General features: G+C 39.7%; 1 protein-coding gene across 3 annotated transcripts in view; it reads left to right on the top strand.

Moving 5' to 3' along the window:
- Window positions 1-598: 598 nt before the first annotated feature.
- The window catches only part of RECK (reversion inducing cysteine rich protein with kazal motifs), a 72,952-nt gene continuing 57,717 nt past the window's right edge, over window positions 599-15,833 (top strand). For all 3 annotated transcript variants that reach the window (XM_082843207.1, XM_082843206.1, XM_082843205.1), the window contains exons 1-5: window positions 599-749; window positions 10,450-10,508; window positions 11,658-11,732; window positions 12,653-12,689; window positions 15,245-15,330. In XM_082843207.1, coding sequence (XP_082699333.1) covers window positions 650-749; window positions 10,450-10,508; window positions 11,658-11,732; window positions 12,653-12,689; window positions 15,245-15,330 — 357 coding nt within the window. In that variant the 5' untranslated portion in view covers window positions 599-649. The remainder of the gene's footprint in view (window positions 750-10,449; window positions 10,509-11,657; window positions 11,733-12,652; window positions 12,690-15,244; window positions 15,331-15,833) is intronic.

Below are 15,833 nucleotides of genomic sequence, written 5' to 3'. Positions count from 1 at the left end.
ATTTTCCTGATAGGAATAGGTACCTAGAACATCAAAGACATATTGAGGCTACACGTGCCAAAGAGCTTCGGTGGCGAATTCGGGCCTCGGGCCCTTGTCAGGGGACCGTGTCCGCGGCAGATTCCCTCCAATTTCAGGAGTTGTCCCGGGTGGCACGCCTTCTTTGGGTGTGAGGCAGCGTCTGGCAGAAAGGATTTTAAGACCATTGAAGGTACGTGAAAGGGACAAGTCCTTTTGGTTCAGCCTTGGCTTATGCCCCAGTTCTCAGGCGAACTTGCAGTGTGACCTGGAGCAGATGGTCTCTTCTCTGAGCCTCAGTGACCACATCTGCAAACCTCGGGAGGACCAGGCGTTCCAAGGGCGGTTCCAGCTCTTAACATCCTCCGACTCCCCTCTTGGAGAACGCTGGCTGCGGTACTCCGCGGCAGAAGCCGACACACAGCTGGGCCTTAACAAAGAGCCCGGGTTTCGGGCAGGTTCCCGCCCCCAGCAGGTTTTGGAAAGTCTGTGCGGCCGAGGGGCGGGGCTTCAGCACGCCGCAGCCAATCACCAAGGCCCCAGGCCGCCGGGGCGGGGCCTCCGCGAGCTGCTGCGGCGGCGGGCAGGCTGGGTCCGAGCATCCCGCGGCTCCGGACCCCCCGGCCCGGACATGGCGACCGTCCGGGCCTCCCCGCGTGGCGCGCTACTGCTTCTCCTGGCCGTGGCAGGGGTCGCGGAGGTGGCAGGGGGCCTGGACCCGGGCAGTGCGGGTGAGTAACTGCTGGAGCAGCGGTTCGGGGCGGTTCGGAGCGGCCGCCTCAGCGCTCCAAGATGGCGCGGGGCAGGGGGCGGGGGTGCCGGCGACCCCCAGACCCGGCCCAAGTCCGGTGACCCGGGGTCCGGAGGTCCCAGCAGGCTGCAGGAGGAGCTGAGGCGGGACGAGCAGGACCCCTCTCCACGCTCGCTCTCCCCTCCCCGATCTGCTGAACTGGGAGCGGTGACCCGGGTTCGAGGCCTTATTCTGTCACCCATCGAGCAGGGGCCCCCAGCTCAGCCCTTATCCCCTCACCCGGCTCGGGTCACTGTACGAAGAGAGTGAATGCCTTTGCCCAGGATCGTCGCGAGGGTCGGATAGGATTTATGAGGTGCCGCCGCCTTACCCCCGCCCTGGCCAGTTATTGTTGCTTGTTCCTTGACCCGCGGTTCAGAAAGGCCGACCTCGGGCAGCGAGCATTGATGGGCCCTGCAGCCTGCCTGACTTCTGAAGTCTCAGAAGAGAATCGATCCAAGCCTCCTAAATCCGATTCTGCTGCCGTTCGCTGTGGGTATGCTGTGTGTCCAAGACAGCGCTGGGCTCTGGCAGGAGACAGATTAAAATTCAGTAAACTGACTCTTCGGGGGCTTACTGGCTTGAGGAAAGTTTAGTTCTTGCTCTAGAGGAATTAGACCACTAGTGGATAGCAAGCTGTTCAGTGCTTATTGAGTGTCTCTCATGTGCTGGGCTTTTAGGAGTTGTTGCCATCTCCTGCTTTCCAGCAGCTCTGGCTAGGAGGTGGGGTGCAACAAGACATGAGCAACTCGAATTCAAGGCAGAAGGGTCCAGAGGAGATGAAGGGCTGTGAGTGCACAGAGGGAGAGAGATGATGGATGATGTCCACCTAGGGCAGGAAGAAAATTGAGTGACGCCCCAACTGCACTAGATATTAAAAGATGGCTGGGATTTATACATGCAAAAGTGGTGGAGAAGTGCATTGCTTACAGGGAGACACACCTAGAAAGAGCAAAATCAGCCTCAAGGTTATAAGGTAGCTTACAATGTTAAAGGTTTTTTTTGTTTTTTTTAAGTCAAGAGTATTTGAAGAAAGGAGAGGATTGTCAGGAACCTGGGGTTAGATAGTTAATTATAATTGGATTCTAACAAGCTGTTAATTAGACAAATCAAAGGAGAGAGAGAGAGAATGCTGTGTATTCGTGGCTAACTAAATCAGCTTACCTTTCTGGGTCCCATTTTTCTCATTAAGTTAAAGAAATTGAACTAAAGCACTTTCAAAGTTATGGTTCATTAGAAAATTAGTCGTCCATTCTTATTCTACAACTAGTCAATTCTGTGGGAGATAGCAGGGTAGAATATAGTTAAGAATATTTGAACAAATTAGTTAGCTTTAGTCTCTTTGTGCTTTAGTATCCACATTTATTGTATACAGAAATTCTCATAGATTTTATTGTGAGAATTGAGGTAATACGTGTATAGCATTTAGAATAGCATATAGTAAGCACTGAAATGTTAGCTCTTAAGGTTGGGAAACACTGTACACTGTACCCCTCTCTTATAAATTCACAAACACGTTAGATTCATAATAATTCGCAAGTATTCCTGTAGTAAAGAAACTTGTTGCTGGGAGAATAGAGAAATGGGGAACTGACTGCTGATGGGTATGGGGTTTCTTTTAGGGTGATGAAAATGTTCAGAATTGGAAAGTGGTGAGCACAGTTCTGTAAATGTACTAAAAACAACTGAATTGTGCACTTCAAAAGGATGAATTTTGTGGTATATGATTGTTAAAAGATAAACTGAGGCATATTAAAATGCTAAGAGTTTGAGCAAAAATTGATTTGAATTGGGCAGTGCCAAATGGGAAGTAACAGGAGCTAGGGGATTATGAAAGAGGTGGAAACAAAGCAAGGAAATATTCGATTGGTTATAGCTTGAGCAGGTGCCTTATTTGGGAAAGTCCAGGTGGCTGTTTGCGATTGATTGTCCTTAGGGTTCTGATTTCTTAACCTTGGGGCACTATAGGCTTAGGTTTTGGCTTGCTTAGGTAGGCTACTGAGGTATTGAAGCTGCCTCAGTCTGATGGCCTCCTTGTTTTATTAATTTAACATGATTTATATCTCAATAAAATTATTATGCAAAGAAAGAAAGAAACTTGCTTGCTTAAAGAACTCTTTTTTTCTTCATAACACCTAATGCACACTTTAGAAAATTCTGGGCTAGATGATTTCTAAAGGCCCTACCGATTCAAAAAGTCCATGACAATATAGAGTTTGCATTGTTTGGTAAGAAGAAAAATTCCAAGTTTGATGTAAAAGTGAGATTTGTCCCTTGTACTAAATTCTTAGGCATATATTGCCTGGTTCCTTACATAAAGGACGTTGAGTAATACAATGGACAAAGGCTTCCACTGTGGATTTGTATAAACTGTGGAAAACGTTCTTCAATCCTAAACAAAAATTAAGAACACAATATTAAATTGTATTTCATTGAAGGCCTGACTTATATTCCTGCTCAGACAGTCTTCTTTCCCATCTCCTTACCCCATCCAAAGTTGGGTACTCCTGTCTCCTCAGGTATAAAGCGTTACACAAGTCTCATCCGTTCTGACTTGGAGATTTTTGTTCCTGTTGGGGGAGAGGGGGTGAGGGAAGGAATCATTTGACTTGCTCAATTATTATTTTCTCCTGTGAAGTTTGGCCACACCCTCCTCATTGGAGTAATGCCACACTTCCTATCCTGTGTACTTTCTGGTCTCCTCAACACCCCCAGCTCTCCTCCCCAGCACCTCTAGTGTTCCCTTTGGAGGATGAGATGGAACCCTATGCTGCAGTCTCAGGATCTGTGTGTCGTGGCACCTGATATTAGCTCTGTTTACATTTAAGATATTTTCTAATAGTACAAAAGAGAGAAAGATGTAACATTAAGGGCTAGGTTTCAATAAGTTGACATTTAAGAAATTATGTAATAGTCAGCCTAGAATCCTGAAAAAGAATGTAATGAATTTTAAGTTAGAAAAAGCAACCGCCTATCTGGAGGAATGTAATAAGAAGCAGATTCTCTTCCCTAAGAACTATCTTGGCCCACACTGTACAAAGAGCTAGAGTTGGTGATAGACCAGATATGACAGTTTATTCTGGTGTGCTACTAAAAGTTTCTATCTTATATCCATAGATTTAAACAGTCTTTCATTAACCATACTTTTCACCATATGCCACTTCTGGAAGAAAGTGGGACAATATCACGGAGGTGGTTTTTATTTATTATAAATGTGTTTTTTTAAAAGAGCAAAACAGATACTACAGGGGTTTGTTTATTCAAAAAATATTTGCATGCTTACTATATGCCAGGCACTGTTCTACGTGCAGGGTTGCTGCTCTCAAGGGGCTTACTCTAGCAGAGGGGAGACAGACAATAAACAGTTAAATAAAATGATTTCTGGTAGGGTTAAATATGCTGTGAAGGAAATACATAGATGGTAGCGTAGAGCAACAGTCCCCAACCTTTTTGGCACCAGGGACCAGTTTCGTGGAAGACAGTTTTTCCACGGGGTGGGGGGCGGGGGGAGGGGGATGGTTGAGTCGGTAATGCTAGCAGTGGGGGAGCAGCAGCTGAAGCTTCACTCGCTCACGCTCCACTCACCTCCTGCTGTGCGGCCCAGTTCCTAACAGGGCCGTTACTAACAGACCATGGGCCACCAGTCCATGGCCAGGGGTTGGGGACCCCTGGCGTTGAGGGGAGTGGTTCTTAACATAGTGATGACAAGAATGGCTTCTTTGAGAAGTTAAGGTTCTGAACTGAAATCTGAAGACCGAAGGTGCTGTCCTTAGAAAAGGCCCGGGTGGAGACCAGGAAGTACAAAGGCCCTAAGGCAAGAAAGAACAGTAGGTCAGTATGGTTGCAACATAGTGAGCAGGAGAGTAAACCAGGGCTAGATGGTGCTGGGCCTTGCAAAAAGCCACGTAAGGACTGTGGATTTTATTCTATATGCAAATAAAAACCAATGGACTTCTAAGTAAGAGATAAGTGCTTTGATTTCTATTTTAGATCACGCGGGCTGCTGAATGAAAAAAAGTGATCGTAATAGGGTAGGAGTAAAAGCAGAGCTACTAGAAGCCCATTTAGTAGTCGAAGCAGGAGATAATGTCTTACCGTAGAGTGGTGGTGGAGACAGAAGAGGAGAGAGTCAAGATATATTGCTGTTGGATTGGATGCGGGAAGTGAGCGAAGGAGGCAGTAAAGATTATTTATAGATTTTTACCTTGAGCAACTTAGTGAAAAGTAATGCTATTTACTGAGGTTGAGAAGATGGGGAGGACCAAGTTGGAGGGTTGGCAGGTGAGTCAGGAAGAGAATCAAAATTTCCATTTTTGTATGTGTTTAAGATGGATATTAGGAATAACTCCCCTTGGTCCATTGCTTTCTAAACTTAATTTCATGCCTGTAAGTATTCCATTCAGCAGATATTTGTTAAGGGGTTAATAGTGCCAGACACTGATAGGCACTAGGTATATAATGTGGTAAGCAAAAACAGACATGGTCTCTGCTTTCATGGGGTTTAAGGTTTAGTGAGAACATCAGACATTAAATATCACCAAAAAGTGTATAATAGCTACACTGCTAATATTTATGTGGTTATATTAGTACATATCCATTTATATTCTAAATCTGAATGTATTTGAGGAAAAATGTGATTTAGTCAAGTAACAGGTGCCGTAGAGCACATAGATTACATGAAGAAGACTTCAAGAAAAGTATTAAGAGAAACATTTTGACCATGGACTATACCATTGGGAGCCAGACATTAATATTTTCAGATCCCTTGTTTTACAGATGGGTGTCCTATGGCATAGAATGGGGAAGGGAATTATCTGAGAGTACTGGGTATTAGCATCTGCAGGGAGGATCTGAGGAGTCATTTGCTTTAGTTGTTTCATAATTATGAATGATAATGTGTTAAGGCTCTTCTGACCCCCAAAAGAACAGAAACCAAGGTTGCTCAGGATTAGGGAGCTAGTTATATAGCATCTAACAGGGAACACATGGAAATCCAAGCATAGGAAATTGAACACAGCACAACCTCAGGAACTGCTGTGGGAACTGGAAAGCTGCCAGCAGCCAAGACTACTTTTAGAGACAGTCTCTCTCTACCTCTCATAGAGTCTGTCTGTACATCTCTTGCATTTCACACTCTCCACCAACCAGCTTCCTCATTTTACTCATGGTTTCTGCACACCATAAAACTTCCTCAGCCCCAGCTCATCTTGACCTTATAGTTGCAGAGCCCACCACCAACTGGCTGTATACCTCTGTGCCTGTGCATATGATTGGGTCCAGCTTATCTTCTGACCTGGGTCAAAAACTCATATGATGTTTGCTAAATCATGGCTTGGTCACCGTGTGAAATATGGTATGGCAGTGGTATAGTGGGAGAAATAAACTTTTTGTACTTTATTTTCTGATTAAAAAGGCATTGTATAAATAGGAAATTATTATTAACCAATGAATAAATACAAATTTTCAAGCTGAGCACTGTGCTAAATGGGTACAGGAAGTTTCTGTTCAATCTGGAGATACCATTAGTACACACATGAAATTATTAGAGTTAAGTGTTAAAGCTTCCAGTTCTGACTGGAATCGTAAGACATTAAATAACCAAAAAAGCAACATAGCCTGGAGTTGTTGGAGAAGAAAGGCTTACTAAGAGTTGAGATGAGATTTCAGCCTTGAAAGATGTTTAGGATTTATGTCAGCAGGAAAGAGGGCACTAAGCACTTCAGGCAGAAGGCTGTGTTCAAGGTGAATGTAGGCTTTCCTTGTTAAAAAGTAATAGAAGATCAGGGAAGGGGAGGTAAGAAGACGACTTGGAAAATTTAGAACTGCAATAGCAGGAAGCCACTGTAGGCCCTTAGATTAGAAGAGTGACATCATGAAAGGTCTATTTAAAAAATTAATCTGGCACTCATTGATAATAGAAGAGAATGAGCATAATTGGCTGTTGTAGCAGTGCAGTATGAGGCAAGCAATGGAGAAGGATATCCATCTGTCTAGATAAATAAAGCGGTATGACAAGATGTTAGCAGTGTTGAATCCAGGTGGTGGGTATATAAATAATCATTTTATTGTTTGGCTCTTCCTTGGCTGATGATATATTTTATGTATATACACAAACATATATATCATTGAAGGGATAAATGTGACAATTGTAAGAATGCATTTATAAGTTAAAGTTGCAGTTGTCATTTAAATGTTTTTAAAGTGATTGTCAATTTCCAGGCCGTTATAGAAAAAAACATTTGATTAGAAGTAAGATGAGATTTTTAAAATTAATGTATCTTTTTTATTTGAAATGACTGTCTTTTTTATTTGAAATGACTGTTTTCTGCTATCAACTTGGATTTAGTTTTTTCCCCTTCCATAGTGCAGGATATATATATTCTGTTCTAGTAATTCTCTAGGAATACATTAATTAGAAGGAATCTTTATTTTCTTTAGAAAAGAAAACAAGACTGGCTTTTCATTAACCAAATTGAATTACAGCTTTTGGGAGGCTTCTGTGGCAAAATCTCTTTTAACTTCAAAAATCCTATAATTCTGTGAATATTTTAGCTTTAGATTAGGGTGTGTATTTGTTTTTTTTAAATGCTGGTTGGTCTTAGAAGTTGCATTTTTCCCTTGTGGCTGGAGCATGTGCTTCCTGCTTACTTGCCTATCTTTAGTAGACATGTGGTCCAAACCAGCAGACAAACCTTGATGTTTCTAATTATTGGATGATTCTACTCGCATATTTCTAGGTTACATTAATACCTTCTTAAACCCAATATACATGGCCTTTAGTAATCAGTTTTTGGTTTTTATTAATTTTATAATTACAGACTTTTGGAATAAGAATGCAAAATATGACGCTCTTCCTTATGTCTCTAATAAGGATAACACCTGTGCTATTTATTTTCATCCTGTCAATATCAAGTGTTATTTTGAACTAATTTACCTTTATCTGCTCAGTTCCATTTTATGAAAATAACCAGAGTTTTAAACTATTCTTGAAGAGCTAGAAATTAGGTTAGAATTAAATTATAAAAACAAAACATTTCTAGAATTCACAATGTCTTCTCTTGTATAAACCATTAGGCTTTGGAGAGTTTTTTTGCACTCTAATAGTTCAGTGACCCAATTAATCCATTTTAAAAGCTCTAAAAAAGACAGAGACCTTTAATTGCCACATTAATTGCGTTTGAATCCTCTGCCCTCATTCTTAATGAAGGCATATGACTTGATATCTATTTGTAGATATTTATTTCTTAAAAAATATGCAGTGTTTAAGATTCTAGTAAGTTTTTGTTGTTTCAAAGAAAGAAAAATGTAACGATGACTAAGGTTAAAAATAAAGTGTGGAAAATGTGATGGAGTGTAGGTCCCCTAGCCTGTTCTAGAAGGGTGGCAGTCCTCTCAAGGGAGGAAATGCACTATTACAGAGGAATGCTTGGTTGGGAGGGGAAAGGGCATTATTACCAGAAGACTTCAGGCTGCTCTCTTTAATCCCATTTTGTCAGAAATTTCAGAAGACTTTTGGAAAGACTAGAAGGAAATATGTCAAAATGTCAACACACGTTCTGGCAGGACAGTGGGAATATTAGGTCATTTTTCTTCTTATTTTCCAAATTTTGGGGTTTCTTAATGAAAAAATGAATTATTTTAAAATTGTAACTTTGGTGGTCACTCCACTATAAATTTGACCTTCACCATTAAATAGGAAAAAAACAGGCCTTTATATTTTTAATAAAACCTTTCATTGTTATTGGAGTTTTAATTATGACATGTTTTATGTTTCTGTTCTAAATAGACCTTTGCTCCAAGAAACTTTTTTCCAAAAATACTTAGGCCCAAGTCAGACTCTTGTCTGCCTGACTGTTTACTTTTTGCTAAGCCTGTGCTTATTGGGACCATATGGTATCCTGAGCTATCTTTGCTCTTGATCAGCTGGATTTTCTGCCCTCGTGTGACCTTTGTTGTTGGAGGATAGTAGAAAGTGGCAACAACTTGAGCACTTCAAAAGAGCACATCAGTATCACACAGGAGACTCCCCCCCTTTTTTTCCTGCCTGTCTTCTCCATTCTAATGAGGCTGGGGACATAACAGAATCTTAGAAGAGGGGGTCGGCATGGTGTGGCATGGCAGGGGAGAAGGGGTGTTGTGAGAAAGTCTCATGAGTGATTGGGCCCTCCCTGGAGTTAGTAGCTTCTAAGAAAGCAACTACAGCCTATAAACAAGGAATTTTAAAAATTTCTGAAACTTAATGGAATTTCTATATGTTTTTCAGAATTTTAAAGTCAAATGTTTAGAACTTTAAGACAGCTTTTCCCACATAGTATTAGAAAGCCAGCCCCACAATAGTCTTTTATGAAACTAAACTATAGTGATATAATGTCACTATAATATCACTATATATCACAGTAATATCATGTACCCTGTCATTGTTTTATGGATTAACAGTGATTGGTTTTGAACTTAAAGGAGTTGGTAAGAGCTAAAGAGAACCTTTTTTATTCATTCATTTCTCCCCAATACTAATCCTACCTTCAATCAAAAAAGCTCTGCTTTCACGTATACTGAAATTATATAGATTTCATTTAAAGAGATTATGTTGCATATATATATATATATATAAAACCATTGTATTGATCTAGCTGCCTGAAATATAATATTTTTATGTCCTTGTCTCTTTTGACTTAGCAGTCTAAACAGGCACTGATCAATGTAGTATCTTTTTTTTCCAGTCAGCATCACTCTAGAATAGTAACATGCCCCTGCTGATTATCTCTATCTCCAATTTGTTAGTTTCTCTGGGCCCATAATGCTGCTTGGCAAATGTTTCCTTTTCTCTGATATTTCTCAAATTGGCATTCTGAAATGTTAATACGTGGCATGAAAAAAAGTATCCTGTGCTCTGAGAAATCTGTCTACTTAGATCCCTTTTTAGGAGATTAATGATGCATATTAACATATTAAAGCCTACATAAAATCCTACAGAAAAGAATTCTCTTTAATTTTTTAATCCTTTGTTTCCCAATTTATTTGAACATGAAACATTTTCTCTTGAGGGATAGATATTAACAATTCATGAAACAGTGTTTCATAGAACAGAAGTTTGAGAAACATTTATAGTTGCCTTCTTTATTCTCTACGATGGCTGTTCCAGACCTCTACAACCTCACCTCAAGCCCAACACCATCTCAATTCTTTTTGTTTTCAGACCTAATCTCTACTTCACTGAGATAATGGAGGCTTACATGTAACATGTCCAAAACAAAATTCACTATCTTTTTATCATTTAACCTTACATTATAGGTATAATAATAGAATATAGCCCATAGGGTAATAATGAGGGTTGAATGAGATAATACATAAAGCAAGCAGTAAAATTCTGGCATGTAGAAAGTACACAGTACCTAGTAACTGCTATTACTAAATGACAGTCTCCCCTATTAGGTTGTAAGCTTCTTGAAGGCAAAAACCACATTTTCCAACACAGCACCGTCCTTGACTTGAAATAGGTACTCAGCAAAGGTTTGTTGAGTTAAAATGGATAGTAATAGTAATAATTGTTGAATAAATGGTTTGTGTAACCATCTGGCTTAGCTTAATCATCATGTTTATTTAACAGTAGGCAACATCAGGTGTTTATTTTTTCTCCCTAGGTGCGCTGTGTTGTAATCATTCAAAGGATAACCAAATGTGCCGCGATGTATGTGAGCAGGTAAGCTTACATAATAATTGTAGAAGATATTATTTAGTATAATTGTTTTGGAGAAATCTGCTGGGCAGCACTTAAAACAAGTGTTCAGAGTTCACATCACCAATAATGGAACAAATTAACGTGTGTCTGCTGTCATGATGGAGCACAGTATCTTAAGTAGGATTCTTGCCCAAAATACATAACCAGAATCATGAGGAAACAATAGGGCAAACCCAGATTGAGGGATATTCCTCAAAACAACTGCCTGTACCCTTCAGAGGTATCAGTGTTATAAAAACAAAGGCTGGGCTTCCCTGGTGGCGCAGTGGTTCAGGGGACACAGGTTCGTGCCCCGGTCCCAGAAGATCCCACATGCTGTGGAGCGGCTGGTCCTGTGAGCCATGGCTGCTGAGCCTGCACGTCCGGAGCCTGTGCTCCGCAACGGGAGAGGCCACAACAGTGAGAGGCCCGTGTATCGCAAAAAAAAAAAAAAAAAGAGAAAGAAAAACTAACTGGAAATAAATCCTTTTTCATTGTCGTTAGCATTCATAGACTTTACAATCTTGACTATTTGCAGGTAATAATATATGTAATGATTTAAATTTACAGAGACATCAAATTACAATTGCATTAATTAAAGTTGTAGTTGGAAGTGAGCCAACTAGCCTGATGAGTGAACTTGTCAACCCCTCAGCAGCTTTATTTAAAAGATGGCTTTGTCTCTATTTTATGGAATTCTGTGGATAAGTTTTTGCTACAGTGCTATTCACAAAGTTGTTCTTCACCAATATAAAGGGTATGGCATAGTCTATTTTTCATTGTGGTCAGTTGACTAAAAGCAGTTTATAGGACAGTTTAGAATAGATTTATTGTTTTTTCTTTTCTGTTTTTTTTTTTTCCTCCCCTGTACCCTAACAGGTTAACAGCTGGTTTTCTCCATTTTTGATCATTAGACTTGCCGTATTTAGACTTTGTTGATTATTTGCCAAGCTAACCAACCTTTCAAGAAATATTACCTCACCTTAATTTAGATCTTTCCAAAGGTTTTCCGTTTATAAAGGGAAATTGGAAAATATTCTAGACAATTCATAAATCTAGAGGATAAGTTTACCTCCTCTATTTTCTTATTGAAAAAATGCCACAAAACTTTTTTTTTTTTTTGTCAAATAGATATTCTCCTCAAAAAGTGAATCCCGACTAAAACATCTGTTGCAGCGAGCCCCAGATTATTGCCCTGAAACAATGGTAGGTCTTATTTAACTGAACTATGGAAGCTTTTGTCTAATGAAGCACTCTAATGAGTTACTTTAGATTTAGCAAATCTTTCAGTGTGATTGGGGTTTGTGGTCAAAGTAAAATGTTAGATTTAACTAGGTACTTTAAAAAGATCTTCACACAAATTGCTAGATAGAATATTGTTTTTCATTGTTTATTTTATACCTATGATGTAGGTATATGACATATTCCAGTCTTTAAATTTCATTATAATAGTTTATCTGGAATTGGGAATTTTACTTATTATCATATTTTGACAATTTTATGAAAACCATAATAACTAAGTCTTACATATATTTTGATTTTTAAAAAGTTGGATTTGGGGTAAGGGAAAATGTGTGACTTCTCATTACTTCTGTCTTCCCATTTTCTGGTATATTATAGATACATTGCATGCCTGTCTGAATGTATTGCATGCATGTAACTTAAAATGCCTCTAATGCATGGGCCATCCTCAGCGTTTGGGATACTCATGAGCCAGGCTAAGAAAGTCTGAGCTGGCATGAGGGAGCCTCCTTAGATAAGGTAGCTTGGGTTAAATGGGGGGGAAGGTTGATGATCAAACAGTTCTGACTGACATATTTTCCTTTAGTCACTCAACAGGCACTTTTATCTCTGTGCTTGGAAACAGTTATCCTAGTAAGCATCCTGAGTAACCATATTTGTCCTTAGTACTCTCAGATGGAAAGATGGGAAAGCAGCAAGCAGCATTTTTACATCTCAGTTCTGTTTTTTCTTCCCTGAATAGCTGGTTGATACTCATATAGTTCTAGATCATTGATTGTGTAGACACAAACATAATCAAATTAGCTATACATAATTTCTGTAGAAATTTTCATATTTAGGAACTGGTTATCTACATAAAAGTCTTTTGGTGATTACAATTTTAGGTTGAAATTTGGAGTTGTATGAATTCATCTTTGCCAGGTAAGCAATAGAACTGCAACATTTAGCGCTTTATTTTTTGAAACTTATTTTGTGATTGTAAAATCTGTGTCATAGTCCTGAAACCTAATGTTTACCCTTGAATTTCTATCCTCTCCTTCCTGTAGACACCCAAATTTTCAAATGTATAATTAATTCTCATTCACTCAGTCCTTAATGGTACTCTTGTCTCCACTTCTACCATTCTATTGAAACTGGTCTTTGAAAGATCACCAGGATCTCTTGGTTCCTAGATCTTATGGCTTTTTCTCAGTACTTATTCTCTTTGACTTCCCTGTGACACTTGTTATGATTGACCACTCCCTCCTTGTGACCTCACCTTGGCCTTGTGACTTTGCCCTCTCTTATCCCCACCTCCCCCACACACCGTCCCCCCCTAACTACCACAGTTATTTCTGTGTGTGGTCCTCTTCCCTTCTCTCTCCACATTCACCCTGGTAACCACATTCCTTCCCAGAACTGTTATCTAATCAGCTCTGGGAAGATAACTTTCAAATCCAAGTCATTGTTCATGACCTCTACACGTCTTTACCTGGATCTATGCATCCAGGTGGCATCTGAAGTGCCAATTCAAAACCAAACTCATCTTATAACTGCTTTCTCTTGTGAATGACACTCTAGACTGGAAGCCCTCAAGTCATTATCTCTGATAGCTTTTTCTTTTTAGCTCATTGACTCTCTTCTTGTAAAATCTTGCATCTATCCTCACTATTCCTAGTTCAAGCCTTTATGATTACACCTTTGGGGTAGATTATTGCAATAACCTTGTAACTGGTGTTTCAATACACCATAGCTGTCCTCCCCACCCCCTTCAAAAAAAATCCCTCCGGGGATATCCACTTCCATCGGAATAAAGGTCAAACTCCCTAGCCTGGTATTCATGGTCTCCTAGGATTAAAGCTCATTTTCCAGTCCTGGTTAAAGCCAGTGCCTTGAAAAAAAGGGACTATATCTTATGTTTCTCTGAATTCTGAAGGCTCTCACACTGTCTGAAGTTTTCATTTCAAACAAAGTGGACTATTTGCTTCCTAGAATTGCCCACGTCCTTGCTTGTTCTCCCAGTTATCCCTCTCCCTAGTGTCTGCAATTATATATATGTGTGTATTGTTCCTATCAAATTGTAATCTCCATAAAGGGATAAATCATATATTTTATCTATCTCATAGCCCACAAAATACCTAATAGAGTGCCTTGTACATAATAGGGGTTCAGTGAATGTAAATGCTTGTTGAATAATTTAATATTTTCTAAGAGGCACTGGATATGTGAAAACAGCAGTAAAATGCATTATGGTGTAAAAGTTCACAGAGTTTATGACCTACATTGATTCCATTCAAAATTCTTTCTAGAATATGAGTGATTCTGAATAGCAAGCAGCAAAGATTGAGAGGAAGCTAACTATACTAGGCAATGGGACTAGATGGGAGTCTGTTGCCCTTTATACCATTAAAACATGTAGGGTTATAGAAGCTTATGATATGCAGGATTTTTAGCCAGTTTTAACAATTGGGATGGTTTATGATTATATTTTGAGAGCTTTGTCTGTCCATGGGCCATTTGTTTGCTTTGGTTTGTTTTTTAGCAGAATACTTCTATTTGTTATATTAGGTCTTAGTTTCGTGTAGAGAACTATGTTACATATTGCCTTGAATCCCTGACATTTTTAAAAAATGGAAATAATAATCTAATGTACATGTGGATTTGCAGATCTATGTATTATATGGAAGCAGCATAAAGCATTTCTTAAAAGAGATAAGAAGGAATTTGCAGCATTCCTACAAGTGAATCTTTTCTTTTTTCATAATTATTACTTATATCTCCTAATTTTATCCTAGGAGTTATTCATTGACATTTATGATTGCAAAAAGGGATCTGAAAATTGCATTAGAACACTTTGTAATTTTATCACCTTTTGGTATCACTGTAATTTGGTTGGAGAAATAGAGCTATGCATAAATTGAACCAGAATAGTCATTTTGCCCCACAATAAAGTATACCCATCAAAGTCAGTCATGGCTCACAGGAGATGTTCCTGTCTGTTTACTAAGTATCAGTTTTTAAACAGCATCATGTGTTTTATGATATTCTAGGTATTTAATATTTTGAATGGTGGAATACAATAATACTCATGCCCTTTTTTGTTTGTTGGCTTATTAAGTTAAATTGGAATCCTTTCCTCTTCTGGTTCATAGTCCAAAGGTGAAGAAAGCCTCTCATTGCTTTCCTTAGCCTGTATGTCCTCTAGAGATTCTGTTTACCTAAGAGTGAGAATGAGCTAAAGAGAGTTTAGGGTGGGCAGGGAGAAGAGGGAAAAAAACAAAGGACCTGGTAATTATGCTGTGAGGGACCCTGAGAAGACTGATAGCATTGAGAGTAAGGGTGGGAGGAGGGGCTTCATACTTTGAGACCCTGCTATCTAAGCTAGCTTTCTTATGGACACCTGCTTTGACTTGTAGTGGTATCCATGAACCAGTTTGGCACTCTATTTGTGTTTGTCACTACTTATGACCAAAACATTCGAACATTTTCTTTTTAAGGTGTGTTTAAGAAGTCTGATGGCTGGGTTGGCTTAGGCTGCTGTGAACTGGCTATTACCTTGGAGTGTCGACAGGCATGCAAGCAGGTAACACTTGGCAATCAGGCTCTTAAGCAGCATGGAGTAAAGTTTCAGTTTCGGCTGTGTCTTGGACCTAGCCTACCTCATATCTTTGGAGAGGTGACCCATAAAAGCTGCAAATTTAGCATTTCTTACATGGACCATTTCCTTTTAGACATGCTGCCTTTTCAGTTATGGCTGTTGCATGTAAGACCCTCAACCTTCTCTTATTCTTTCTTAACTTCTATCTGCCACACAAAGAAAGAATATGATAGGAATCAAGGCCTTTTGTATTCTGCCTATGGTCATGCTTAGTCAGTGCTGAATGACTCCAAATGGTCGTGTAAATTTCAGGCATGCTTGGATGAGAGCAGTTGACACAGTTGGCTTATTTTGCTTTCATCTTCCCTCTGTCGTTCATCATGGGTTTACTCTGGGTATGTTCTTTTATACATTCTCTGCCCCTAAGGTGAGCCTGACTCCTACAGTGAATTATGACTTCTCTTGATTTGATATATCTCAGGTCCAAT

The sequence above is a fragment of the Leucopleurus acutus genome (genome assembly GCF_964270905.1).
Source record: "Leucopleurus acutus genome assembly, chromosome: 7".
NCBI classification, from domain to species: domain Eukaryota; kingdom Metazoa; phylum Chordata; class Mammalia; order Artiodactyla; family Delphinidae; genus Leucopleurus; species Leucopleurus acutus.
This window is presented reverse-complemented; position numbering and strand designations above follow the sequence as displayed.